The sequence below is a fragment of the Sminthopsis crassicaudata genome, chromosome 5 (assembly GCF_048593235.1).
Source record: "Sminthopsis crassicaudata isolate SCR6 chromosome 5, ASM4859323v1, whole genome shotgun sequence".
In the NCBI taxonomy this organism is placed as follows: Eukaryota; Metazoa; Chordata; class Mammalia; order Dasyuromorphia; family Dasyuridae; genus Sminthopsis; species Sminthopsis crassicaudata.
This window is the reverse complement of record NC_133621.1, coordinates 107,802,412-107,829,215: the sequence shown is the minus strand read 5'-3', so window position 1 is coordinate 107,829,215 and position 26,804 is coordinate 107,802,412. Positions and strand designations below refer to the sequence as shown.

At 33.7% G+C, this 26,804-nt stretch overlaps 1 protein-coding gene across 8 annotated transcripts in view; it reads left to right on the top strand.

Annotated features, from left to right (window-relative positions):
- Nucleotides 1-26,804, top strand: part of AGBL3 (AGBL carboxypeptidase 3) — a 118,230-nt gene that overhangs the window by 16,504 nt on the left and 74,922 nt on the right. For 5 of the 8 annotated variants that reach the window (XR_012482308.1, XM_074267859.1, XM_074267858.1 and 2 more), the window contains exons 5-8: nt 8,106-8,213; nt 16,770-16,920; nt 19,077-19,856; nt 22,744-22,906. Coding sequence is in view for 5 of the 8 variants with exons in the window: in XM_074267859.1 (XP_074123960.1) it covers nt 8,106-8,213; nt 16,770-16,920; nt 19,077-19,856; nt 22,744-22,906 (1,202 nt within the window). In the remaining 3 variants the exon portion in view is untranslated. Of the gene's footprint in view, nt 1-8,105; nt 8,218-16,769; nt 16,921-19,076; nt 19,857-22,743; nt 22,907-26,804 lie in introns of those variants that run through there. The other 3 variants (XR_012482309.1, XM_074267861.1, XR_012482310.1) reach the window with 2 other exon arrangements.

Genomic DNA, 26,804 nt, shown 5'->3' with positions numbered 1-26,804 from the left:
TTTGTGACACTATTGTATGATTTCCTTAAATGTGGTATCAATGCTGTTTTTTTTTCTTGTGCTTTTCTAGAAAGCCATTGAATCTCAGATTTTTTCACCAAATTTAAGCTTCAAGGTCATACTTTAGTTTTTAGAGAACAGAAATATCATTCCAATGTTACTGTTTTTGATTTTGCTCTTATATTTCTTGAAACATCTCTGTATTTTTGTGTTCCATTTCTGCTATTCTTGGGTACATCTACTATTTATATTAATATTTTTCTTGTTCAGGAGCTCTAATTCTTATATATTTTTCATTCTTGTTGCTAAAATCCTCAATCACTTTGAGTATTCCATTCTCAGAGCTAATTCAACAATATTGAAATATTATTGACACTTTCTGGAGATTTCTCAAAGAATCATATATAACAGAATTTGAAAGTTGGAAGAGATCCCAATGGCCATCTAGTCCAATCCACACAGAAAATCACCAGTATAATGCAGGTACATTATAGTACAAATGATCGTATAACCTGCTTTAAATTCTCACTTTGTTATATTTTTTTAATGAAAAAAATCAATTCAATATAATAACTATTAAGCACCTAATAAGTGTCAGGTACTGTGCTAAGCATTAAGATTACAAAAAAAGGCAAAAGGCAGAGTACCTGCCTCAAGGAGGAAATCAAGATGCCAACAAATATGTACAAAGCAAGCTATATACCCTGAAATTAAGAAGGGTTAGGGATTTTATTTGGGATTTAAAGGAGTAGGAATTAAATGAACCACACTCCATTTTGTGCCTCAATTCTTCATCTAGCTCACTTCCCTTTGGTATTCAATTATATATATATATTTCTTTGTGAGAAAATTTTGAGAAAAAATTATGAAAATTGTGAGCAAATTTTATTGCATTGTGTCAACCTAGCCCTGCATGTCTGGGAAGCTGTATCACATCTACCTGTTTTGTTGCATTGCTCAGTTGTGTCCAACTCTGTGTGATCCCCTTTAAGTAAGGACCTAGATTATGCTTACCAGAAACCCAGTCAGATCTGAAGATTGATAATAGAAATTTTTACATAATTACACATCTCAAGCAATTCATAGGTCTTATCTGAAAATTAGTCTTGTTCTGGTCAATCAATTATTGTTTGTACTTAACAATCAGCTATTGTTTCCAATAAGCTTTTATTGAATAGAGTCCACTGGGGGGTATGGTGGGGGTCATGTTTACATGATCAGACATGCATTTGAGGAACGTAATTTTAGTGGTTATAGATTTAAATGCACAAGAGTAAGATTATGTAAGTAATCATAAATGTCTAAATTTTGTTATAAAATAGATATTAAGTTTAAATATATTAATGCATTAATTTAAATATTAATTTAAAAAATGTTTACAAATTGTTCTTTTCTTTATCATATAACTTTTAATTATTTTTCAAATTTAATTACTTTGCTTTGTACTTAAATAAATTTTGTTCCAAATCAATAAAAATCAAATGAAATGAACATTTATATATATATATATATATATATATATATATATATATATATATATATATATATATATATATATATACAAACTAGCATAAATTTTGTACATAAAACAATGAATTTTTATTATATATAGTTTACTTTTGGAATATAAAATAAATTCAAATGTAACTTTCAAACCTGTCCTGTTTATCTATCTTTCTAGACTTCAATCATTTCTTTTCTCTGCATAAAAAATACTTCAATCTTATTTCATTTTCTTTTTTATAATCTTATCAATATTCTCCCCCTTCCCCCAACTACTGTCCTACAGTTGAAGAAAAAAGAAAAACAAAACCCTTGTAATAAATATGGATAGTCAAGCAAAACAAATTGGCTGTGTGAGAATATGTATGCCTGATTCTGCATCTTGAATCTACCAACTCTCTGTCAGGAGGTAAATAGAATGTTTCATCATTGATGATCTGGAATTGTGACTGGCATTGTATTGTTCAGAATTCTAAATTCTTTCAAAATTGTATTTCTTCACAAACATTCTTATTGTATTAATTGTTCTCTGAGTTCCACTCATTTTTATGTGCATCACTTTATGTCTTTCTAGATTTCTCTGAAACAAAAACTTTCCTTATTATAGAACAATATTTCATTACATTCACATACCATAATTTGTTCATCATTCCTTAGCTGATAGACATTGTTTTACATTGTTTTTAGTTCTTTGATAAAACCAAAAGAGTAGTTGTAAATATTTTGTACCTATGAATCCTATTTCTCCTTCTTTAATCTTTTTGGCATATTATTCTAGTAGTGGTATCAGTGGGTCTAAAGGCAGGAGCAATTTAGTGACTTTAGGAAGGTCACTATACATTATTTTCCATAATGGTGAGATCAGCTAATAGCTAATTAATTAATAGTCATGTATTAGTATGCTGTTTTCTCAAGGCCCTTTGTCATTTCCTTTTTTATGTATCTTTGCCTATCTGATGGCAACTCAAATAACAACTCAAAGTTTTTAAACATCCATTTCTCCTATTACTAATTTGAGTCATTTTCCATTATAGCAGCTGCTGGTTTGAATTTATTCCTTTGAAGACTACATGTTTATTATATCCTTTGACCATTTACCTATTGGAGAATGTCTGTTGTTTTTATATACAAAATATGCCAAAAATCTTAGTATAGTTTTAAACTACTGTAGCTTAAATGTTAGTATTTGAATAAGTTTCTTACATATCTTATATGTCAGACCTTTATCAGAGAAACTTGCTAGAAAGATTTTTTCCTAGCTCTTTTCCTTTTAATTTTAACTGCCTTTTTTTTTTTTTGGCAAAACCTTTTTAAAATTTATATATTCAACATTAACCTTTTTACATCTTGGGATCTTTCCTTTTCCCTTATTTGGTCATGTTTCTTTCCTTTCTCCTCTAACTTATTTCCAAAGTGATTTAAAAAATATATCTACATCATATTCATTAGAACTTATCTTGCCATACGTGTAATGAGAGGTGTTGGTCTAAACTAATTTCTGGCACATTACTTTCTTAGTTTTTTCAACAGTTTCTTCTTATCCCCTCTAATTCTCCTCCCTCTTCCAAATATTGAGTCCTTAGTCCTATAGCTAGGATCTTTGAGTTTGTTGAACATTATGTTATGGAACTTGTTTTTCTACATTGTGTACCTAATCCATTCCATTAGTTGACAAGAGGTATTGGTCTAAATCTAATTTCTGGCACATTACTTCTTTCTTAGTTTTTTCCTATCCCCTCTAATTCTCCTCCCTCTTCCAAATATTGAGTCCTTAGTCCTATAGCTAGGATCTTTGGGTTTATTGAACATTATGTTATAGCATTTGTTTTTCCTAATCCATTCTACTAGCTCACTTTTCTATTTTTAAAGTATCAAATAGATCATCATTTCTGTTTTGCAGTAGAGTTTGATATCTGGTGTTTGATAGCCACTGCTTAGCCAGTGCTATTAGCACATAATAGACAATAAATGTTTACTGATTAATTGATTTGCTAGTGTTACTAAATCCCCTTATTAGAAAGGAGAAACACAGTAAGATTATGAGTGAAACAAGGTTGCCCACTATTACCATTACTATTCAATACTGTATTAGAAACGTTAGCTTTGGCAGTAAGAGAAGAAAAAGAGATTAAAGGAATTAAAGTAGGTAATGAGGAAATCAAATTACCACTCTTTGCAGATAATATGATGATATACTTAGAGAATCCTAGAGAATCAATTAAAAAACTATTAGAAACAATTCACAATATTATGGAATATTATTGTTCTGTAAGAGATGACCAATAGGATGACTTCAGAAAGGCCTGGAGAGACTTACATAAACTGATGCTGAGTGAAATGAGCAGGACCAGGAAATCGTTGTATACTTCAACAATACTATATGTTGATCAATTCTGATGGATGTGGCCATCTTCAACAATGAGATGAATCAAATTAGTTCCAATAGAGCAGTAATGAACTGAACCAGCTACACCCAGGGAAAGAACTCTGGGAGATGACTATGAACCACTACATAGAATTCCCAATCCCTCTATTTTTGTCCGCCTGCATTTTTGATTTCCTTCACAGGCTAATTGTATACTATTTCAAAGTCCAATTCTTTTTGTACAGCAAAATAACTGTTTGGACATGTATACATATATTGTATTTAATTTATACTTTAACATATTTAACATGTAGTGGTCAACCTGACATCCAGGGTGGGGGAAGGAGGGGAAAAATTAGGACAAAAGGTTTGGCAATTGTCAATGTTGTAAAAATTACCCATGCATATATCTGGTAAATAAAAACTATTAATAAAAAAAGAAACAATTCACAACTTTAGCAAAATTGCAGGATACAAAATAAATCTTCATAAATCATCAGCATTTTTATATGTTACCAACAAAATGCAATAAAAAGAGATACAAAGAGAAATTCCATTTAAAATTACTGTAGATAATATAAACTATTTGGGATTCTACCTTCCAAGGCAAAGTCAGGAACTATATGAACACAATTACAAAACACTCCACCAAATAAAGTCAGATCTAATCAAATGAAAAAATATCAAAAGCTCATGGGTAGGCCAAACTAATAATCTACTTATTCAATGCCATACCAATAAAACTCTAAAGAAATTATTTTATAGAACCAGAAAAAGTAATAACAAAGTTTATCTGGAAGAACAAAGAACAAAGATCAAGAATTTCAAGGGAATTAATGAAAAAAAAAATGAAGGTGGCCTAACTGTACCAGACCTATAACTATAATATAAAGCAGTGATTATTAAAACCATTTGATACTGGTTTAGAAACAGAATAGTTGATCAATGGAATAGGTTAGGTTCATAATTCACAATAATCAATGACTATAGTAACTTAGTATTTGATAAACCTAAAGACCCCAGCTTTTGGGATAAGAACTCATTATTTGACAAAAATTGCTAAAAAAATTGGACATTAGTACAGCAGAAACTAGGCATATCTAAGACCCTATATCAAGATAAGATTGAAATGGATTCATGATTTAGACATAAAGAGTGATAGTATAAGCAAATTAAAAGAGCAAAGGCTAGTTTACCTCTCAGATCTGTGTAGAAGGAAGAAATTTGTGACCAAAGAAGAACTAGAGGTCATTATTGATCACAAAATAAATAATTTTGATTATATTAAGTTAAAAAAGGCTTTGTAAAAATAAATCCAATGTAGACAAGATTAGAAAGGAAGCAATAAACTGGGAAATTTTTTTTTTACATCCAAAAGTTCCAATAAAGGCCACATTTCTAAAATATACAGAGAATTAACTCAAATTTATAAGAATTCAAGTCATTCTCCAATTGATAAATGGTCAAAGGATATGAACAAAAAATTTTCAGATGAAGAATTTCTAGTATGAAAAATGCTCTAAATCACTACTGATTAGAGAAAAGTAAATGAAGACAACTCTGAGGTACTACTACACGCCACTCAGATTGGCTAAGAATGCAGAAAAAAATAATGACAAATATTGGGGGGATGTGAGAAAACTAGACACTAATATATTGTTGATGGAATTGCGAACTGATCCAACCATTCTGGAGAGCAATTTGGAACTGTGCTCAAAGGGTTACCAAACTGTGCATACTCTTTAATCCAGCAGTGTTTCTACTGGGCTTACATTCCAAAGAGATCATAAAGGATGGAAAGGGACCCACATATGCAGAAATGTTGTGGCAGCCCTCTTTATAGTGTCAAGAAACTGAGTAGATACCCATCAATTGGAGAATGGCTGAATAAGTTATGGTCTGTGAATGTTATGGAATATTATTATTCTATAAGAAACAATCAGCAGGATGATCAGTAGGAGAGACTTAAATGAACTGATACTAAATTAAGTGAGCAGAATCAGGAGATCATTATACATAGCAATAGCAAGAATACATGATCATCAATTCTGATGGATGTGGCTCTTTTTAACAATGAGGTGATTTAGGCCAGTTCCAATGGTCTTGTGATGGAGAGAGCCATCTGCATCCAGGGAGAGGACTGTGGGGATTGAGTGTGGATCACAACATAGTGTTTTCACCTTTTTTATTGTTGTTTACTTACATTTTTTTTTCTCATTTTTTCCTTTCTGATCTGATTTTTCTTGCGCAGCATAATTGTGGAAACATGTATAGAAGAATTGTACATGTTTAACTTGTATTGTTATTTTTTGTTATTGTTATTATTCTTGTTATTATATTGTATCCAATGTATTAGATTACCTGCTCTCTAGGGAGGAGTGGTGGGAAGGGAAGGAAAAAAATTTGGAACCCAAAGTTTTACAAGGGTAATGTTGAAAATCATCTTTGCATATGTTTTGAAAATAAAAAGCTTTAAAAAAAATTGTTCTACAAGATTGCAACCTGCTGGAGGGCAGAGACTAAGCAGATAAGCCTTTCAAGCCACATGTCTTAGTGGATATCTTCTTTGCCTATATGTAAGGCCTGTGATGCTAAGTTCTGTATCTCTATGTCTTTTACATGATTAAACATTTATAACCTATATCAAATTCTTTATGATCATAGGGAGAAAGGAAAAATTGGGGAGTCAATTTTTTAAAAATGAGTGTTAAAATTGTCTTTAATTGAAATATACTATTTTCACTTTATTTTTTCATAGTTTAGAAATATGTTTTACATGATTGCACACATATAATCTATATCAGATTGCTTACTGTCTTAGAGAGGAGTGCAAAGAGAAAATCTGAAACTCAAAATTTTGTTAAAAATGAGTGTTAAAATTTCTTTTTACATTTAGTTGGAAAAATAAAATATTAAGAAATGTATTTAAAATGTTTTTCCATATAATTGGGAAAAATACTATTTAAGCTCTATAACTCCCTTAGCACTTAATATAGTTCTCATCACATCACAAAAAAAAAAAAAAAGGAAAAAAAGGAAAGAAAGAAAGAAAAGGAAGGTGAAAGACTGCGCAAGAAGACCAGTTTGGAGGCTATAGAGTGGTCTGTTTGACAAATGAAGAGGTTTGAATTAGAGTGATTGAAGTATAAGTAGAGAAAAGATGGTTGCAAGAAATATGATATAAATTACTTGATATATGTTTTATATTGATATTTGTGTGAATACTGTTTTCCCCAGTGCTGACTCACAGTTACAAGATTCTACTTTATCCTATCTCTGAATTCTTTGAAGTCTAAAAAACATATCACACTATGCTAGTATTCCCTTTCTTATCTATTACTCTTAAGACAACATGGTCATTATCATCTTCTGACTCAAAGCCATTGATCCTCCCATTGCTTCTCTTATCAGTTCTAAATAGCAGTATTTCTTATCATTTCTTTTGTCTTCTGAAGCATATATGAAATTTTCAGCAAAGCATTTCAAGAATTTATCAGCTATTCTGGTTTTAGCAGTAGGAAGCCCCCAGTAGATAACAAAATAGTTGAAGTCCCCTATCACAGCTAAGTCCGTCCTTTATGCTAGCTTTGTGATCTGAGCCCCTTTGATCAAAATCTAATTTCTTTGCCATATAACTACAATGCAGATATTTGCATATTCTCATCCTTCAAAATTATTCTCTCCTCCAAGTCAAATATATCCAATTCTTCTCACCTATCCTCCTCTCATCCCCTTTTCAAGTCTTTTCAGCATCCTGATTTCTTTCTCCTGGGTTTGCTTTAATTTGCCAATGTATCTTCTAAAAGGTGGGTTCCCAAACAGAACATATATTTCAGATTTAGTTTAACCAGAGCAAAATCTATCAGGGTTCTTACTTCCTTCACTCTGGCCTCTATATTTGTCTAAGCCTGAAATCACATTACCCCACCCTATCCTACTAAGACATAAAGGAGTTGGGATCAGTATTGCTTAAAAGAAAACCCAATCATAGAGCCTTGAAATACTGAAAATTAAGGTCAGTTGTGATACTTTGGCTGCCATATCATTTCGCTGATTTACATTGAACCTACAATCTAGTAAAACTTAAAGTTTTTTTTTTCCCCACACTAACTTAGCTTTGATGTCTTCTCCACATACATATGCCACCTTTTAATTTTATGATTTTTAAATTCAATCTTCAAGCTAAAGATATCTTTGATCATCTAGTTAAACTCTAGAAATATATCTTCTTTTGCAGATTACGCTCCTGCCTATCCTGAGCCATTGTATGTCTCAACAGGTGATGAATTGGAACCCCACAGTCTAGACTCTACCCAAGGCACTGTGGTTTATGTTGGTAATGATGGTAGGTATGTACTTAGAAGTATATTGTACAGTACTTTGAAAAACTGAGTTGCCTCATCTTTTATTTTGCTATTCATACTTGCAATCACAATAATTAATTACTAAGTTTGTCACTATGGGATTCAGTTCTATGTTCATCCAGGAATTTAGAGAGCTAATTACAATAGTAAAAGTATGCCTTACTTTATGCAAGAATCATTTATAGAATCATAAACTTGTGGCATTAATCCTGGACTTGGAGATTTTCTAGTTCAGCACCTTCATTTTATAAACAAGGAAAAGGAGGCCTAGAAAGATGAAGTATAACTTTATAACACTTTGTGAAGTTATAACTTTATGGCATTTGAAGAAATAACTATTATAACACTTGAAAATTATATAAAACACATTTTGTTTTCCTATAAAACTACATAAAGTTGCAGGGATCAGCTCAAGTTTAATTTTCTGGCATTATAGTCTATCCCATTAGTAATTCTACCTATTTATTCAATTGATTCTTATGACCCTAAGATGTTCTTCTTGGGCTGCCACACTCTGAAAAGAAATAATTTCTGTGATTTCTAGAACCATAGAATTAGAGTTGGAGTAAACTTTAGAGGTCATCTAGCCTGATCCCTATGCAAAGCATGAATCCTGTCTACAGAATTCCCAATAAGTAATCTTTCAACCTTTTGTCAGAGTTTGCCAATGAAGGGAACTCACAACCATCTAAGGTAATCTATTCCATTTTTAAAAACTGTACTAATTATTAGAAAATTTTTCTTTGTTAAGTTGAAGGCTCTCTCCCCAATATTTATACCATTGTTAATACTTCTAACATAAAACATATATAAGTGGAAAATATACAGAATTATATAAACTTGTATACAATGGAATGAGACATCATCCCTCTGTATTAACTATGACCGGTAGGTTTTTGGATAGTGAAAAATAGTCAATGACTTTTCATTTCAATTCTTAAAAAATAAGATTTTTTTAATTTGATAAGACTGACATTAGATAAGACCTTTCCACTAAATACTTATTCTTTATTTGTTATTAGCATTCAGTTCAGAGTCAAGATCTCTCGTTTTACATCCTTATGGTTTAATCCCTTCTGACAACAAAAGGATGTTAGTGGTACTTGGGAAAATTTCTTGTCAAAAATTGAATTCCTACCCAAATAATTTCCTCCCTAGTGATTAGTGTATTATGATATCTGAGGAAATATTTCCTAAACTGTGTTCCATAGATCAGAACAAAGCATATGTCTGTATTTTATATATATATATATATATATATATATATATATATATATATATATATATATATATATATATATGTATATATCTGTCTGTATTAATTTCTAACTACCAAGTACTCCTCTGGCTGTATACCATATCCGAGAAAGCCATGCAGGCTTTGGTATTCTGGAATCTGCTGCCTCCTTGTGGTTCCAATACTGCTTTCAGGTCCCTTTGACTTGTCTTTCCGGACCGAGGGATAGAGCTGACTAGATAGAGGCTGATCAGACTGAAGCTTCTAGTTCCAAGAACTTTAGAAGGATTCTTCTACACGGGGCTTTTTTCAGCCTCCCTCCTTAATATCTAAAATTAGAAGGGAAAGTCAGAGACACACAAGACTCACAGTCCTCCAGAGCTCTTTGTTTTTTGCCCATTTCTGATAAGTCTCTGTGATGCATCGAAGATGTATAGATGCAACAGAAGAGAAGTATGGTTTAAACGGAAAGTAATCTCAGAGAAAAGACACTAGCAATAAATGGGGGTGAGAACCAAGAAAAGTCTTCTGCAGCTCCTGGTTGAGCTGAGTTTTGAAGGAAACTAGAGGAAAAAATACAAGGCACAGGGGGTGAGAAGGAAGAATATTCCAAACATAAGGGACAATCAATCAGAGAAGCAAAAGATGGTGTGTCCTATTAGAGAAACAACAAGTAGACCAATGTAGCTGAATTATAGAACCCTGGGAGTATATAGTGTAAAGAATGGAAAGGTAAGCAGAGTTCATATTATAAAAGGTTTTAAAAGCTAAAGAAAGAATTTTATATTTTGTCCTGCAAGTAATAGGGAGTCATTGTTGCTAATTGAGGATAGCACAATGTAACAAATTTTAAAATATATTTAAAATGATTGTATATGTACATATCCTGTATCAGATTACTTGCTTCTTGGGGAGAGAGGAAGAAAGGAAAAGAGAAAAACAATTGGAACTCAAAATCTTACAAAAATAAATGTTGAAAACTATCTTTACATGTCATTGGAAAAACAAAATACTATGGAAGTTTTAAAAAGGAGAGAGATACAAAGATAGAGAGACACACACAAAAAGAGAGAGAGAGAGACAAAGCAACAGAGAGGGAGAGAGAGAGAAAAGGTAACATGGTCAGACCTGCCATTTTGTGAAGATCATGTTGACAGCAGAGTGGAGATTGAAAGGGAACCTGAGTCAGAAAGTTCAATCAGAACACTTTTGTAGTAGTCTGAGCAATATGTGTTGAGGGCCTTAATTAGGGTAATAGTTGTGTGAGTAGAGGAAAGGGACTGTATAAGAGATGATGAAAAGTAGAGATGACAAGATTTGACAGAAGGTTGGATATGTGAGGTGAGTAAACTGACAGATATAGAAGTCATATAATCTTAATTTACCCTTGAAAAAATTTTCATTTGAATAGAGCTTTCTTTTTCCCTTTTTAAAGTTTGCAATCCTAGTTAATTTAAGCAAAAAGATATTTAACTATATTTTCAATGAGTCATTTAATTAGAATTAACATGTGTTTAGCCATAGTAGGAAGTAAATTTTTTGAGAGCGGGGAGTATTTTTGGTTTTTGTCTTTGTATTTAAAGCTCCTAGCACAAAATTTTGCACTTAATAGGTATCTTTTAGGTGCTTGTTGAATTGAAGTGAATTATATTACTTTTTAAAATTACTCTGAAAAGTTCAGAAAAGAGATTCATACATTCAAGGGCCTTAGGTAATTCTAGCTAGAATAAACTGCTTCAAGGAGCATCAGAAAGAAATAACCTGTCAATCAAGGAAACTTTTAAAGTTACTCAGAGGTGTCAAATTCTTGGCCTTCTGTTCTCAAATGGTGGATTGGGAAAAACACTGATTAAAATGTAATTGGAAAATGTTTAACAAAGAAATAAAATAGTATAATATAGACAATGATAATTGATGTATTTCTAAGTCAAGATGCTTCCTCTAGGATCTGTTTCTATATGAATTTGACAACATTGGACTATGCTATATACTTACAAGCAAGTTCTAAATAATAAAGATTCACAATTTCATGTCACATTTTCTTTTTTCTATTCAACTTTTGGCTTTACTTTTTATATGAACATGCTAATTTCATTTAATTTTGGCTATTTTAAAAAATTAAATTCACAGTCCACTTCTCAGTAAAATTATTAGTGACTTAAACACCTCAAGCAATGTCCAATTTGATTTTAATTATGTTTGCTAGCTAATTTAGGCAGGTAGATGCCATATTAGATAGAATACCACACCTGAAGTCAGGAAAACTCATCTTCCCCACTTCAAATCTGATCCTAGACACTTAACTATCTATGTGACTCTGGGCAAATTTATCCCAATTTGCCTCAGTTCCTCATCTGAACCAGAAAAGAAAATGGCAAACCACTGTAGTGTTTTTATTAAGACAATTCCAAATGGGGTTCATATCTGAAGAGTTGGACACAACTGAAACGATTTAACAGCAAAACCAGTTAACTTGGAATTTCCATGCTCTATGTAAATAAAGCCTGATAAATATTAGAGAAGAAAATGGGGAGAAGTGACTGGATCCCTAAGGTTGTTCAAGCTCTCCAAACTTAAGAGATCTGAAGAATTGGGGCTACATAGGAAAATCGTAGAAGACGATGAAAATGGTGATGGTAATAAAGACTGAAGTAGTACTACTTGATTCTTTAGATGTATGAAGATAGGCTATTTGGAAGATATTGATAAGATATTTTTCTTTTCTATGATAACAGTACAAGGAAAAAAAGTTTAAATTGCAGTAAGGGGGAACCTAAATTGGACATGAGTAAAAATTTTCTAATGATGAAGCTTGAGTTTTTCTTGATAGTGTCAAAAGAAAATCTTTATGTGGGCCCTTTCCTTCAATAATGAAACAAACTCAGGTAGAAAACTAAAAGGAGTTTATTGTAGCACTAAAGGCAAAAGGAAGTTGAATGTAGCTAGGCAAGGAAATTTAAACCTCACACTTTTTAGAGAGAAATTTCACAAGAGAAAGACAAGCCTGCTAGCGTGTTTCCAAAAGGGAAAAAAAAGGCCATTGCATCTCAGCTACTCTCCTATTGCTACATCATAGGGAAATGAGATTAGCGATAAGAGGGATAGAATAAAAGTGCATGTAGTTGTGCATTGACTAGCAGGTAATACAAAACCTAAAGAGTTGAGATCAAAGTACATACCATCTAACCCAACACACTGACACATACCCTGGGAAGACAAGCAAGATTTAGAAACAATGGGGTCACTTGAACTGACTCAGAACAAATTTCAATAATTCTTTCTGTGGTGCTAGCCATACTTATGGCACAGCATTACAGTTAGACTTATATACATCCTACATCCTTAGCTACAAGTTCTCAATTTCTGTTGCCTATAAATGTGGAAGTTAGCTTGAGGAATTCAGTATTGAGCACCAAAGAAGGCATTGTAAACATAAACAGCATATCCTATGAGAAAACCCACAGATATTTTAGCCAGTGGAAAGTTCTGTACCCCAAATCATCTGTAATTTATAGACTGGCAGTTCAATATAGTCACTTTTTGGGTACTCATAGGTATGTAAATGGTAGGGTTCTCACTTTCATCCCACTTTTATCACAGTTTCCCTCCATGAGTTTGATTCTTGATAAGAAAGGCAGCTAAAAATTGTACAAAGGGCCTCTGCATAAGCACCATGGGCAAACCATGACCAACAAATTTGCTGTACAAGAGCCTTAGAATTCTCACAATTCTCATTTGTACAAGAAGAAATGATAATAAGCAGCTTACAGAGTAGGTGACAGTTCCATAAAGTGAAAAGTACATTTTTTATCTTTTAAGACACTTTTATATCTTTATACCTTTCTTTGAGAATATAGTTATTATCTGCATATTATCCTGAAAGAATGAACCAAAACTGTTAAGTGGATGAAGGGCAGCCTAAGAACTTATTTACTTAGATGCTCAGGATAAGGGATTGACCACAAATTCAGATTAAATACGATCTTTCATAATTACATCCTATTACAGTAAATCGGATATTTTATGCTAATTAAAATATTTTTTATACAATGACAGAACTTCCATTATTCATCTGTCATGATAATAGAATTTGGTTAGAAAAGGAAAAGGGAGGAACATGGTTATGACATCAATATTTTTAAGACAAAAGCCATAGTGAGGAAACTTCCCTTAGCTCTATTTGATTCAAGGTATGAGTCATATTCCACAGCCAGCATTGCAGCAGAGTTCCACATTTATTCACAATATTTGATATTATATCAAATGCAAAGTTTAGAATTAGCCAGGTGGGAAATTTTCCTGTTCAGAAAGGAAGTAGCGCAATGGGAAACTGAATCAAGAGGATCCTTCCTTTACCTATACTTTTGCCTCAACTTTTCCCAAGTACATGTCACCTCTTCCAGCAGACTGGTAAACATATACCTGAAAGAAAAGCAAGAATGGAAACAAAAGGGTCATTTGAACTGATTTACCACAAATTTCAGTAACAGGATTACTAGAATAATAAATTAAGGAAATGCTTTAAGGGTGGTGAATTTGGATTTAGGGTCACAAGATCATAAGTTTACAGGGGAAGGAGACCTAAAAAGTTATCAAATATAAACCACTTATTTTATAGATGATGTAACTGAGGCTTGTAGAAAGTAAATTACTTGTCCAAACTCATAGAGTAAATGGTAGAGTGAAGATTCCTACTCAAGTTCTCTGACTCTAAATCCATCCCTCTTAGCATTTCATCATTATGCCATAAAATTAAAGTTTAATTTTATGCAAAAAATTGGAAATATTTGTAGTCATAAGATTAGCATTAGTTTTAAGATTAGTAGATTTCTATCAATCTATAGTAACTCTCAAACTTTTTCGTCTCAGATCCCTCTCTTCCTCTATTAAAATTATTAAGAACCCCAAAGAGCTTTTGTTTATGGGATTTATATCTATAAATATTTAAATATTCACTTAAAATAACCCTATTATTGGTTAACATAAAAATATTTAATTAAAAATAGTTCTATTTTCTAATTGATGAAAAAAGTTATAATTGTAAATTTTATATTGTTTAATGTTATAGTTTGAGGTTATAATTATGATAAGACTCCAATACAGTCATGTAGGCTAAGTGATCCTAATGCCCATAAAAGCATATAGGCCTAAGTCAGCCACATTTGTACTTTTCCACTGTTCTTATCTATTATCTGTCTTGACACATAATACTTGCAGCTTTTGAGTAGACGAACCTCTTGGCCTGCTTCAGAGGTCCTGAGTCATTCTTCTGCTGCCTTAGATAGCTGCATAAAGACTGGTCTACATAAAGAAACTGTCTCTACTTGAGCCTACCTAAGCCTTGTATTGTGACCCTGAGGACTTCTCCATTACATCTGGATCTGATTAGGAAAGCCCTCCCCTATATTTTGGTGCCAATTACCTGTTCTCAACAAAACCTATTCTTAGTATACATGATTTTGCTACCTGAACCCCAACTTTGAACATGTCTTCTCCTTTCCCTTATGTTGATTGTTTCTTATGTCCATGGGGACAAACCTCTCTCTGTTTATCAGTATATACTATATATTTATATGCTTTTATTTACTTGTTGTGTTGCATAAAAATTAATATCTTATTTATATCAGCTTCCTGATTTCCAGTTTCCTGAAAATTCTTTGCTTTTTTGAATAGTGAAGTCAAGTAAAGCAAGTGACACTGTTATACATATTTTTGCAAATCTCTTTAAAATCTGGCTTAATAGAAGAGAGTTTATATTCTCATACCTACTTTTGCATTCAATCCATGTAATATGTTTTTTTGATTTAATTATGTGAATGAAGATAACCTAGCCTCACAAAGATATGTAGTTGAAAAAAAGAAAGAAATGGCATCATCATATTATTTGGGAAATAGTTTTTAATCTCATGGATGCCCTAAAACAATTTTGGGGACTCCCCCAAATACCTACAGATGCCTGGACCATATTTTAAGAATTGCTACTATATAGAAACTTCTATCACTATATCCATGGGATTCTGTTCTTGTCCTGTTCTGTTTTATTTCTGTATCAGTGAATTAGATAAATAAAAAGATAGAGGTGATATTCTTAACAATTGGAGTGTAACATAAAGCTGAGAAGGATAGATAACATGTTACACTGTAGAGTCAAGATCTCAAATTTCTTGCACTGAGACTCTAAACTGATTAGATTTAGAATTTGTCTAGGCCACAGTCTTCATGAATAAAAACTTTGAAGTACTTAATTGAGTGCAAATTTAGAATGACAACTGATAGTGTGTTACAATTGACAAAATTGTTAATTTTGTCTTGAGTTTCATTAGTAAAAGTATAATTTCCACAATTAGGGGATATGCTATTTTATTCTGAAGCAAGGCAACCACATCCAGAGTATTGTGTTCATTTCTGGGTACCCCATTTTTAGAAAGACAGACATCGATGAGTAAGAGTGTATCCAAAGAAGAATAACAATGATCAGACTCAATAATAAGGCATATGAGGAATAGTTTAGCTTATAGTAGATAAAAATTGGGCAAGGGAGAGGGATATGATTCTTCAAATATTTGAAAGACTTCCAATATTTCTCATGTTAGATATATTTTACTCTTCCAAATCTAAATCTAAAAATATGAGTACCAATAGGTAAAATTTATAGGCAAGCAGATTTTTTGCTCAATATAAGAAAGAATTTAATAATCAGGGTGGTTCAGTTTAAGAATGAACTGCCTCATAAGTTTCCTACACCATAGGTGTTTTACTAGCTAGACACTGGGTTTACTAGGCAATTAGGGACCTTATAGAAGTCATTCATCTTGTGGAAGTTGGGCTAACTGACCTCTCTGATCTTTCCCAATTCAAAGATTCCATATAGGATTGTCTTAAAGATGAAGAATAGATGTAATCATCTTAGGAGGTTCATTTTAAAAGTATCATTTAGTTTTCTAACTTTAACAGTGTTAACTTCTAGTATTTGATTTGCGTTGGAGTAATGCAAGATAAAGTCTTAAGTATACATTTGCTTAAACATAAAAGACAATAAGCAATTTTTTAATGGAAATGGGAAAAAAAATCACTATTTCATGATAGAAAATTATGTGAAATTTCTATTTTCAGAAGATGAAATGTTGAATCCTTAAAGTGGTTTACTCTTGGGCATTCTTTTGATTAAAAAATGTAAATTACGTAGAGTTTTAAGGAGAGTATGCAACTTTTATTTACCTCAAGTCTTAAAATATACTGATGGTAATTTGTGCCATTTCCTACAGACCCTGACATCTGTTTGTTTTGTTTCCCTTACCAGCTTACAAAGGCCGCTGTTTCTTGTATTCTCGAATAGGAGGTATCAGATCTCTTCAGAAGCACTCAGAAATTCTACCTGTGGAGGATTATGACAACACTTTGATATTTGAAGCCAGGTTTGAAAGTGGTAATCTGCAAAAAGTGGTCAAAGTGTAAGTTTTAAAATTCCTTTGATTTGAGAAGCTAGAACATCAGCTAGCTTAGGGCACTTCTTCGAACAGGGTCTTCAGGGACTATTACAATGATCTGTACATGTTAAAATCAAATTTCTCAAAGAGCATTTTGAGTCAACCAATTAATAAGCATTTATTAAAGATGTACTAAGTGTGAGGCATGGTACAAAGCACTAAAGATACAGAAAAACATAAAAAACAATATCTATTTTCAATGAGCTCACAGTCTATCGAGACACTATATATAAACAACTATGTACAAATAAGCTATATGCAGGATAAGTTAGAAGTTGTCAACAGAGAAAAAGCATAATTTAGGAGGACTAGGAAAGGTTTCCTATGGAAAGTGCATTTTAGCTGGACCTTGAAAGGAGCTAAAGAAAAGTGATGGTGATGAGAAGAGAGGCCATTTTGGGGGGTTCAATTAGTGAAAATACCCAGAATTGAGAGGTGGAATGTCTTGTTCAAGGAATAGCATAGATAGTCACTGGATCCCAGAATATCTGTAAAGTGTAAGAAAACTAGAAATTTTGAAGAAGAAATTGAGAAGAAGGTTATGAAGGGCACTGAATATCAAACATAGTTTTTTTTTTTTTTTTTTTTTTTTTTTGTTGTTGTTGTTGTTGTTTTTTTGTTTTTGTATTTGATCCTGGATGTGGTAGGGAAATCCAGAAGCTTATTGAGAAGGTAATAATGATGATGTGGTCAACCCTGCTTCTTGGGAAGATCACTTTGACAGCTGAGGAAAGGAAACTAGAATGGGGAAAGCCATGTAGCAGAGAGACCAACTAGCATTCTCTCAACATAATCCAAGTAAGAAGAGATGAAGGTCTACACCAGGGTGGTGGCAGTGTCAGAGAAGAGAAGGGAGTATATATAAGAGGTAAAGGTAAAATTGGTAAGCCTTGGCAAGAAATTGAATTAAGGTGGAGGGTGGGTAATGAGAAAGAATCAAGCATTGAAGATGGCACCTAAGTTCCAAGGTGACTGGGAGGATAGTGGTATTCTCAGGAATAATGATGAAGTTAGGAAAGAAGAAGGATTTGGGAAGAAAGATGGTGAGTTCAGTTATGGACATAATGAATTTAAAATACCTACAGGATTGTCATTTTGAGATATCTAATAGGCAGTTGGAGGCACAAGAGTAGATGTCAACAGAGATGGGGGGATGACAAATATGACTCATCAGCACAGAGATAATCCATGAGAGCTAATACAATTACTAAGTGAAATATTATAGAGAAGAGGACCCAAGATAAGGTCCCCAGGACACATCAAAGAAGACTGAAAACCAGGAATAGGAAAGGAAAAGATTTAAATTTGTTGCTTTTATGGAACAGGCATTTCAAGGGATAAGTAACTTTAGGACACTGGGGCAAGAAGTAAATGGAGGAGAAAGAGAATAAGGAAAAAGGAATAGAGATGGACAATGGGGTTTGATTGATACCTAATTCAGACCAGAATTTCTGGGTTAGAATATGATTAGGGACGAATTTATTAATCATCGAAGAAAAAGTTTGAAAAATTTCATGTACTCATTTGTGCTCTCAGTATACCAAGCATATAGCTTAAGTAATACTGCCTCTGAATTATTAAAAGAAAGTTTCCTCAAAATGGTTCCATTTTGCCATCATAATGCAATATTCCCCTGTAAATATATGTGCAAGTGTAACTTCTATTCATATATGTATGTATGTATGTGTATATATATGAATGTATATATGTATATATGCATATATATGTGGGTCTAAGCTTCTTAACAATTTTGCTTATCAATTTATAACAAATTTCATTTGATAACAAACCAAAGATATGAATTAGACTGTTTAAAAGCAGTTACATTATCTTCATCTAACAACATTAATTCGGTACCTAGTGGCAGCCTGGCCAGTATATCTCTTCTCATCATGTTTATTGTCTAGTTAGAAGTCACGAAATTATGTCAATTTTAAAAGGTAGTTCCTTTCCTCAAGGGAGGAATATGACTAGATATAAGTAATAAAAATCAAGAATTTAAAATTTTATCTAATACCTTTTTTTTAAGGTTCCACAAATAGAAGCTAATGGAGGCTAGACAAATCTCTTTGCCTATGCTAAATGTTGCTTATAACTTGTTTCCCCCCTTTTTATATTAGTACTGATCATGAATATCAGTTGACTGTGCGCCCTGACCTCTTCACAAGTAGACACACCCAGTGGTATTACTTCCAAGTGACCAACACTCAAGCGGGGATACCCTATCGTTTCACAATAGTCAACTTCACGAAGCCGTACAGTCTGTACAATAAAGGCATGCGCCCACTCTTCTACTCTGAAAAAGAGGCCAAGATGAACAACATTGGCTGGCGGAGAACGGGAGACCAGATCAAGTACTACAGGAATAACATAGGGCAGGAGGGGCGCCCCTCTTTCTCTCTCACGTGGACTTTCCAGTTTCCACATGACAAAGACAGATGTTACTTTGCTCACTGCTACCCGTATACATATGCCAACCTGCAGGATTACCTCTCGGGTATCACCAATGACCCCAAGCGGTCGCAGTACTGTAAGATCCGTGTGCTGTGCCACACGCTGGCCAGGAACATGGTGTACGTTCTCACCATCACCACCCCTCTGAAGAACACGGAATTAAGAAAACGGAAGGTGGTGATTTTGACAGCAAGAGTACACCCAGGGGAAACGAATAGTTCTTGGATCATGAAAGGCTTCCTAGATTACATCTTAGGAGATTCAAGTGATGCCCAGCTGCTGCGGGACACTTTTATCTTCAAAGTGATACCTATGCTGAACCCAGATGGCGTAATTGTGGGAAATTACCGATGCTCTTTGGCTGGACAGGATCTAAACCGCTGCTACACGTCTATCCAAAAGGAATCCTATCCTTCTGTCTGGTACACCAGGAATATGATTCGTAGGTAAAGTCAGTTTCATTTTATTTAGAAGCTCTGGTAGCCTTCCATACAAGCATTTCTCCCTTTATTTCCACTTAATCGATTAATAGATTTCTTGAGGAAGTTCAGTTATGACTGCTTTTCCTACTAGTTTTTTTTTTTTCTCATCGATGCCATCTTTCTCGTCATTGACTACATTACTTTCTAAAATCTCCCTTGATCCAAGGGACCTTAATATTTACTCTAAGGAACTTAAATAAACCCTTATCTATGAGAAATAATTCCATGGTATAAGAACAGATTCCATTTCCATTTCTTTTATTCCCCAAATAAGTAAAAGAAATTTTAAGAAAAAAATACTTCTTAAGTAGCCAGAAACCACACACTTATAGCCTTGGCCTATTTGTAACTGGAATCTTGACTGCAAACTTCAAGAATTCTGTTTCAGGGAAGTAAATGATGGGAAGGTTCTTTAGAACCATCAACCAATCAAGTGTGAAAAGAATCTCACTCTCATGTTAATGGTCTCAAAAATTCAAAGAGAACTGAAAGAAAGATGATGTGCTGTTTTGAAATAATAGAAGAATTTAGGTTTCAGATCTCTGGGGAGCCTGTTTGATTTCATAAATTTAAAGATGAAAGTCAAAAGTTCTCAGAAGGGGTTAGGGCATACTTGACTTGTACAAAGGCTACTCATAGCCCTTCTTTATTTGGAGAAGCAGTTATTGGGTGCTATGATCCCTTTGTAGTTCCTGCCTTCAAAAGACTTTACATATCTGATATCTTTCTTGAAAAAAGTAGGATTCCCAATTCTGAACATGATAAAGAAGACTTAGCAAAATTGTCTTATCCTTATGCTAGCTATTTAAAGTTTCTTGATATTACTTAGTTTGCTTTGTAAGAATGTCAGAAGAGGAAATATATTGAAATAGCAAGGTCAGATTTTCAACAATCTTCATGTGAAAACTTTATATTTCAAACATTTCTATAGGCATGTATATTGGGAGGAAGCAAGGAAGAATTGGTAAGCATCTTTATAAGTAAGAAAATTTTGAAAACTATTTCCAAGTGATTCATATTGTTATGAAATACTGAAGTCAGCAATGCTGCTTCACTTCAGAAGAAGCAAATGTCCAACAAATGAAGAGATGAGCAGAGGAAGAGACCTTTAGGTATAACATATGAAATGAAACTAGTAAAATTTCAGAATCTTTGTCTAATAGGATATTTCTTCAGGCTGTATTAACAAAATTAACAACTTAAAACATATAACTATACTTCACACTAATCAAAAACTATCATGCCATAGAGTTTGGTCTTTTTAGACCACAAGTTGTTCAGCACTATTAACAACGAAGTTAATCATGTTCTTGTTAATTAATACTTATTAACTCCATTTCCATCTCCTAAATGACAGCTTCCAGATTAGGATTTAAATGTTGTGTTGAGATCACACAACTGATTTATATTGAGCATACAGTCTATTAAAATCCATAGATCTTTTCTCATGGATTATATAGTTACAACTTTCTCATCTCATAGTCATTGATTTTGTGAACTCTAATGTAAGACTGAACATATTTTTCTGAACACTTAACATTTTATTAGATTTGGCCAAATGTTCTGGACTGTCAAAACATTTTGGATGCATTACTTATTCTTACCAGCTTTGTGTCATTTATACCTTTATCTAAATCCTTAATAAAAATGTTAAATAATACAGAGACCAAGGAAATATCCTTGCTAGGATTGATATTGATCACTTATTGACTACTTTTAGAGCCCTTTATTCACTTAGTTCTAAACCCACTTTGTTCAGATCATTCCCACAAAGACAGAATAAAACTTTATTTTGAAATACTTTGCCATAATCCAAGTATGGTATATCTGTGCCATTCCTCTGATCTACCATTTTAGTAACCCTGTTAAAAAAGGAAATGAGGTTAAACTGACACAACCCATTATTGATGTTATAACAGTGATCACTCCTATTATAATGGAAAGTGAGCTGAATTTGGAGCCAGAGTTCATATTCTAGTATTGCTATATTCAAGAAATTCTAGTCTTACTATATTCAAGAAAGCATATGCAAATATTTAACTTATCTGGGTCTTACTTTCCTTACCTATTTGTTAAAGGAGTTGGAATTCCTTCTGTCTTCAACTGTGTGAGCTACATAATCCATAAATCCTCATAAACTGTCCCTTTGTTAATATACTATAAAAATTTGCTGGTAATTGAAGCCAAGCTCATTGACCTATAGTTTGTAGATTATAGGTCTCTATTTGTCCTGATTTTCTAAAAATAATATTTTATGCCCATATTGATTTATGGTACAAGATAATTTGTGATAAAGTATCAAATGAGTGACATAGACATTAATAAGTACTACAAGTTCAGAGGAGGAAGAAATCCCTGAGTTGAAGTGATCAGGAAAGATTTATAGAGAAAATAAGAAAACTGCACCTTGAAAGATGGGAATAATATTCAAATTGATAGAGAAAACAAGTAAGTCCAGATAAAGCATAGGTTCTGGACTTGGAATAAACAAGATTAGTTTGTGGAAAGCCATGGACAGGAATAATGGGAGAAAGATCATATTAAGAAATAGTGAAGATGAAAATTTTTATTAGAATTAAAATGAGCAAAAGGCTTTGAATGCCCTAGTAAAGAATTTGGATTTTATTCTTTAGATGACTCTAAAGGAAGTAGTATAATGAAAGTACATTATTAGCACTACATAAGATGACTTGAAATAGGGAGCTACTAAAAACAGAAAACTCAGAAAAAACAGAAAGCTTTGAACTCCTTTTTTTTCAGACTTTTTAAAATCTAATGACCCTGGTTCAATACAGAAGAAAATGGAAGAGTCAGTGTTTTAGCTATCACATTTCCTTTTTCTTCTTTGCAGATTAATGGAAGATCGGGAGATTCTCCTATATTGTGACCTCCATGGTCACAGCAGAAGAGGGAATATCTTCATGTATGGCTGTCAGAATAATTATGAACATAAAGAGTTGTGCTTAGAGCAACGAGTATTTCCATTTATGCTGAGCAAGAATTGTCCAAACAAAGTAAGCATGTCAGATTTTCTTTACTGTTTTGAAAATAATTCATATTGACCAATGGAATGTATAGCCTGAATAAAAAATAATTTTAAAAATATATTAAATGTTTTATAAAGTCAAGACTCAGAAACGACTTAGAAAGACTACTTTAAAGCCCACATTTTAAGAATAATAAATTGGAGTGGGAGAACAGACCAATTATCATTCCCTCTAAACCTAAAAAGTTTTGGATCCTTTAATTCATTCAACATTTAACTGTATTAAGTACCTATTCTAAGGATATAGAGATAAAAATGAAATAATCCCTGCCTTCATGGAGTTTACATTTTCCCAATGGAGAAAACATTCATAGTTCATATAAAATGCATATAAAGTAATTGGGAGAGGGGGAAAGGAAAGTCACAACGGCAAGAATCAGAAAAGACTTCATATAGGAGGTAGCACAGGATTTGAACCTTGTAGAAAGCTGGAAATTTTAACAAGTGAAAGTGAGGAAAGAATGCATTCTAAGAATAGCAGACAGTTTATGCAAAGGCACAAAGATGGGAGATGAAATATCATTTAAGTCCTATTTGGCTGGAACAGAATACATGAGAATGTGAAATCAAACTACAAAGATAGGCTGGAGAGATTGTAAAAAGATTTAAAATTTAAAGCTTCTTTTTAAAAAAGAGTTTGTGTTTTACTATACAAGTCATGGAAAATCCCTGAAAATTTTTGAACAGGGCAGTGATACACCCAGTCCTTTACTTTGAAGATTACCAATTTGACAGCTTTGTAGAAGATGAATTGGAAGAAGTATCTGGAAATGGAGAGAACAATTGGAAGGCTATCGCAGTAGTCTCACTGAAGAATAATGGGGGCCTCATGGTTGAATGACTGAATGGCTGAATGAGTAAAAAGGAGACAGTTATGAGAAATATGAGAAATTCAACTTGTGGAAGTTTAATTGATAGGACTTGGTATCATATTGGATATAGGTAGGAAGAATAAAGGATATAGGAGGAAGAAGTAAAGACTGATGCTATAATTGCTTCACACACAGCATGTAGGCACCTACTTGATCCCTGTGCTAACTCACTAAAATTGATTATAAGCATTAAAATGTTTTAAATGCTATACACTTACAAGGTGGCTATTGAGAAGACTTAAGGAATCACAAAGGTAAAATAGTGCCTTCAATAGAAAGAGGAGTGAATTAGGGGTAGGGTGGAAGAGAGCTAAAAGTCTATCTTAGACATGTTAAGTTTGTTAACCATGGGACATCCTGTTGGAGATGTCCATTATGCCTTTGGTAATTTGGGACTGGTGTTCAGGAGAAAGACTGGGACTAAATGAATATATTCTTTTAGGGGTCTTCTACATAAGGGTAATAATAATAATTCAATAATCCATGACATATTATGATATCACCAATAGAAAGGGTGTAGAGGAAAGAATCTAGAACACATTTTTTTTGAGATGTAAAAATTTAACTATTCCTAAAGAATACTAATAGTTAACATTCACTGTTAGGATTACTAGGTGAGAACTCAGGTTGTCTGGACAGTGACAAGGTGAGAATTCAGGTTGTCTGGACAATTACAAGGTGAGAACTCAGGTTGACTTGATAGAAGGAGCAAGCTCATTGGCTGAAGTGGTTCTTCCCAGAAGCCCTTGCATTATCCCACACCCATTCTCTGGGAGGATAAGAGGCAACATTGGGCCTGGAGAGCAGATTGGACTAGAGAAGGACAAGAGTTAAAGAGGAGAAGTCTCTGCATTACATCAGGCGTGACGGGGCTCTCTGCAGGAAGGGAAGTCACTTCTCTGGACAAGAGTTAACAGCAACTGCCTGGAGACAACGGTTCGCTACAAGAAGAAGAATCTGTCTGAGAGATTTGAGTAGACACAGCAGATCTCTTCCCAGAGAGCGATCCAGCAGCTTCTGGAGACGACAGCTCGCTACATTTGGTGTCCATATGTGGGGCAAGGACTTTTGCTTATCCTGACAAGAGGAGCTAGACCAGACCTTCGCAATTTGGTGCCGGGACACGGTCCTGATTCCAGTGGAAAAGCCTCCCATCCAGATCTCGGTCTCTCTGACCCAGAACCGTGAGTAACAAGGAAACTTTGTTAAAGATTAAGTGAGCGTGCTAATAGATAAATAAGGAACTTGTTAAGGGCTAAACCAGCAATCTCTTATAGTGAAATGGGGCAAACACTTTCTGTTCAAGGAAAATGTTTAGAGAGAATCATCAAGGTTATGAAAAGCCAAGGCTTGATTATAATTTTAGAGGAGATTACTGAACTTTTAAGAACTGTGAAGGTTATATGTCCTTCTTTTTCTCTGGAAGAAGAATTGGATCCAGCTGAATGGGAATTAGTAGGAAAGCAATTAGGTGAACACTACAATTCCAGGCCAAACTCAATTTCCAAAGATACAATTCATATATACAATGTAATCCAATTGGCTTTAAACAATGTTATTCTAAAGGAAGAGATGAAGGAGCAAAATGGGGAGGTGTCAACTAAACTAGGTGAAAAGGATGAATCAGATAACAATGAAGTTAAGTACAATTCTGAGCAACAGCAACAGGAGCATCTCCCATCTCCTCCCTCAATTAACCCTTCAAGGGTGGAGCAAGAAGGAGGAGAGGAAGAGGCAGAAACACAAACAGAATTGTCTGTGAAGCAGTCTAAGCCTATGACAAGATTAGAACAAGCATTGGTTAAAGCTAAGAAAGAAGGACAGGATATAAATGATTTTATACATGCATATCCTGTGATTGAAAATATTGATTCTGTAGGTCATAAAAGGAGAAGATATGCACCTTTAGATTTGAATAAAATTAAGGATTTGAAAAAAGGTTGTACCCTTTATGGGGCTACATCAGCTTATGTTAAAATGTTACTAGATGGTTTGTCTTATGAAGTCCTAACCCCAAATGATTGGAAATCCATAGCAAGGACATGCCTGGAACCTGGAGAAAATTTATTATGGCTTGCGGAATTTCATGAATTATGTAAAATTCAAGTCAGATGCAATTTGGAAATAGGAGTTAACACAAAATTCACTTTTGAGCACTTAGCTGGTGAAGGTCAGTATGGAGAGAATTCTGAACAGATTAATTATACCATGACAATATATGAGCAAATTGCTAAGGCTGCAATAAAAGCTTGGAGTGTCCTCCCTGGACAGAAAGATCGCGGAGAGGCTTTCACTAAAATAGAGCAAGGTCCCAATGAACCTTTTGCAGATTTTGTGGGACATTTGCAAACTGCTGTCAAAAGAACTATTGGAGAAAATTCAGCTACAGAAATAATGACCAGACATCTGGCTAAGGAAAATGCCAATGAGATTTGCAAAAGAATTATATGGGGATTAGACAAAGATGCTCCTTTAGAGGAGATCATAAGACGCTGTGCTACAGTGGGAACAAATGCTTTTTACACCCGGACAATGATGAATGTGGAAAGGCAGGGTCCCTCCTGGCAAGGGACTTCTAGAGAAACTCGGCGATGTTTTCAATGTGGAAAAATTGGACATCTAAGAGCTCAGTGTAGGTATGGAGATACAGTGAGAAGACAGGGTGAAAGAAGACCTAAAACCCCATGTCCAAAATGCAACAGAGGACTCCATTGGGCATCAGAGTGTAGAATAATTCAGGAAAATGGGATGAGGGGGCCAGGTCTAGGGCCCCAAGCAAAAAAGACTTGGGGCATGATGGCAGCTGATGTTACACCCATAGAGCCTTTAGAAGGTCAGGTCTCTGATGTGATCAACCAGCAGAAAAGCAATCACATGGCAGAAAGGGATTACCTGATAAATGAGCTAAAAGGCAATCAGATTGCAAAAATGGATTACACTTGGGGAGAATACAGGCCTTTTAAACCAATTGGGCTGTGTCCAGTGCAAACAATT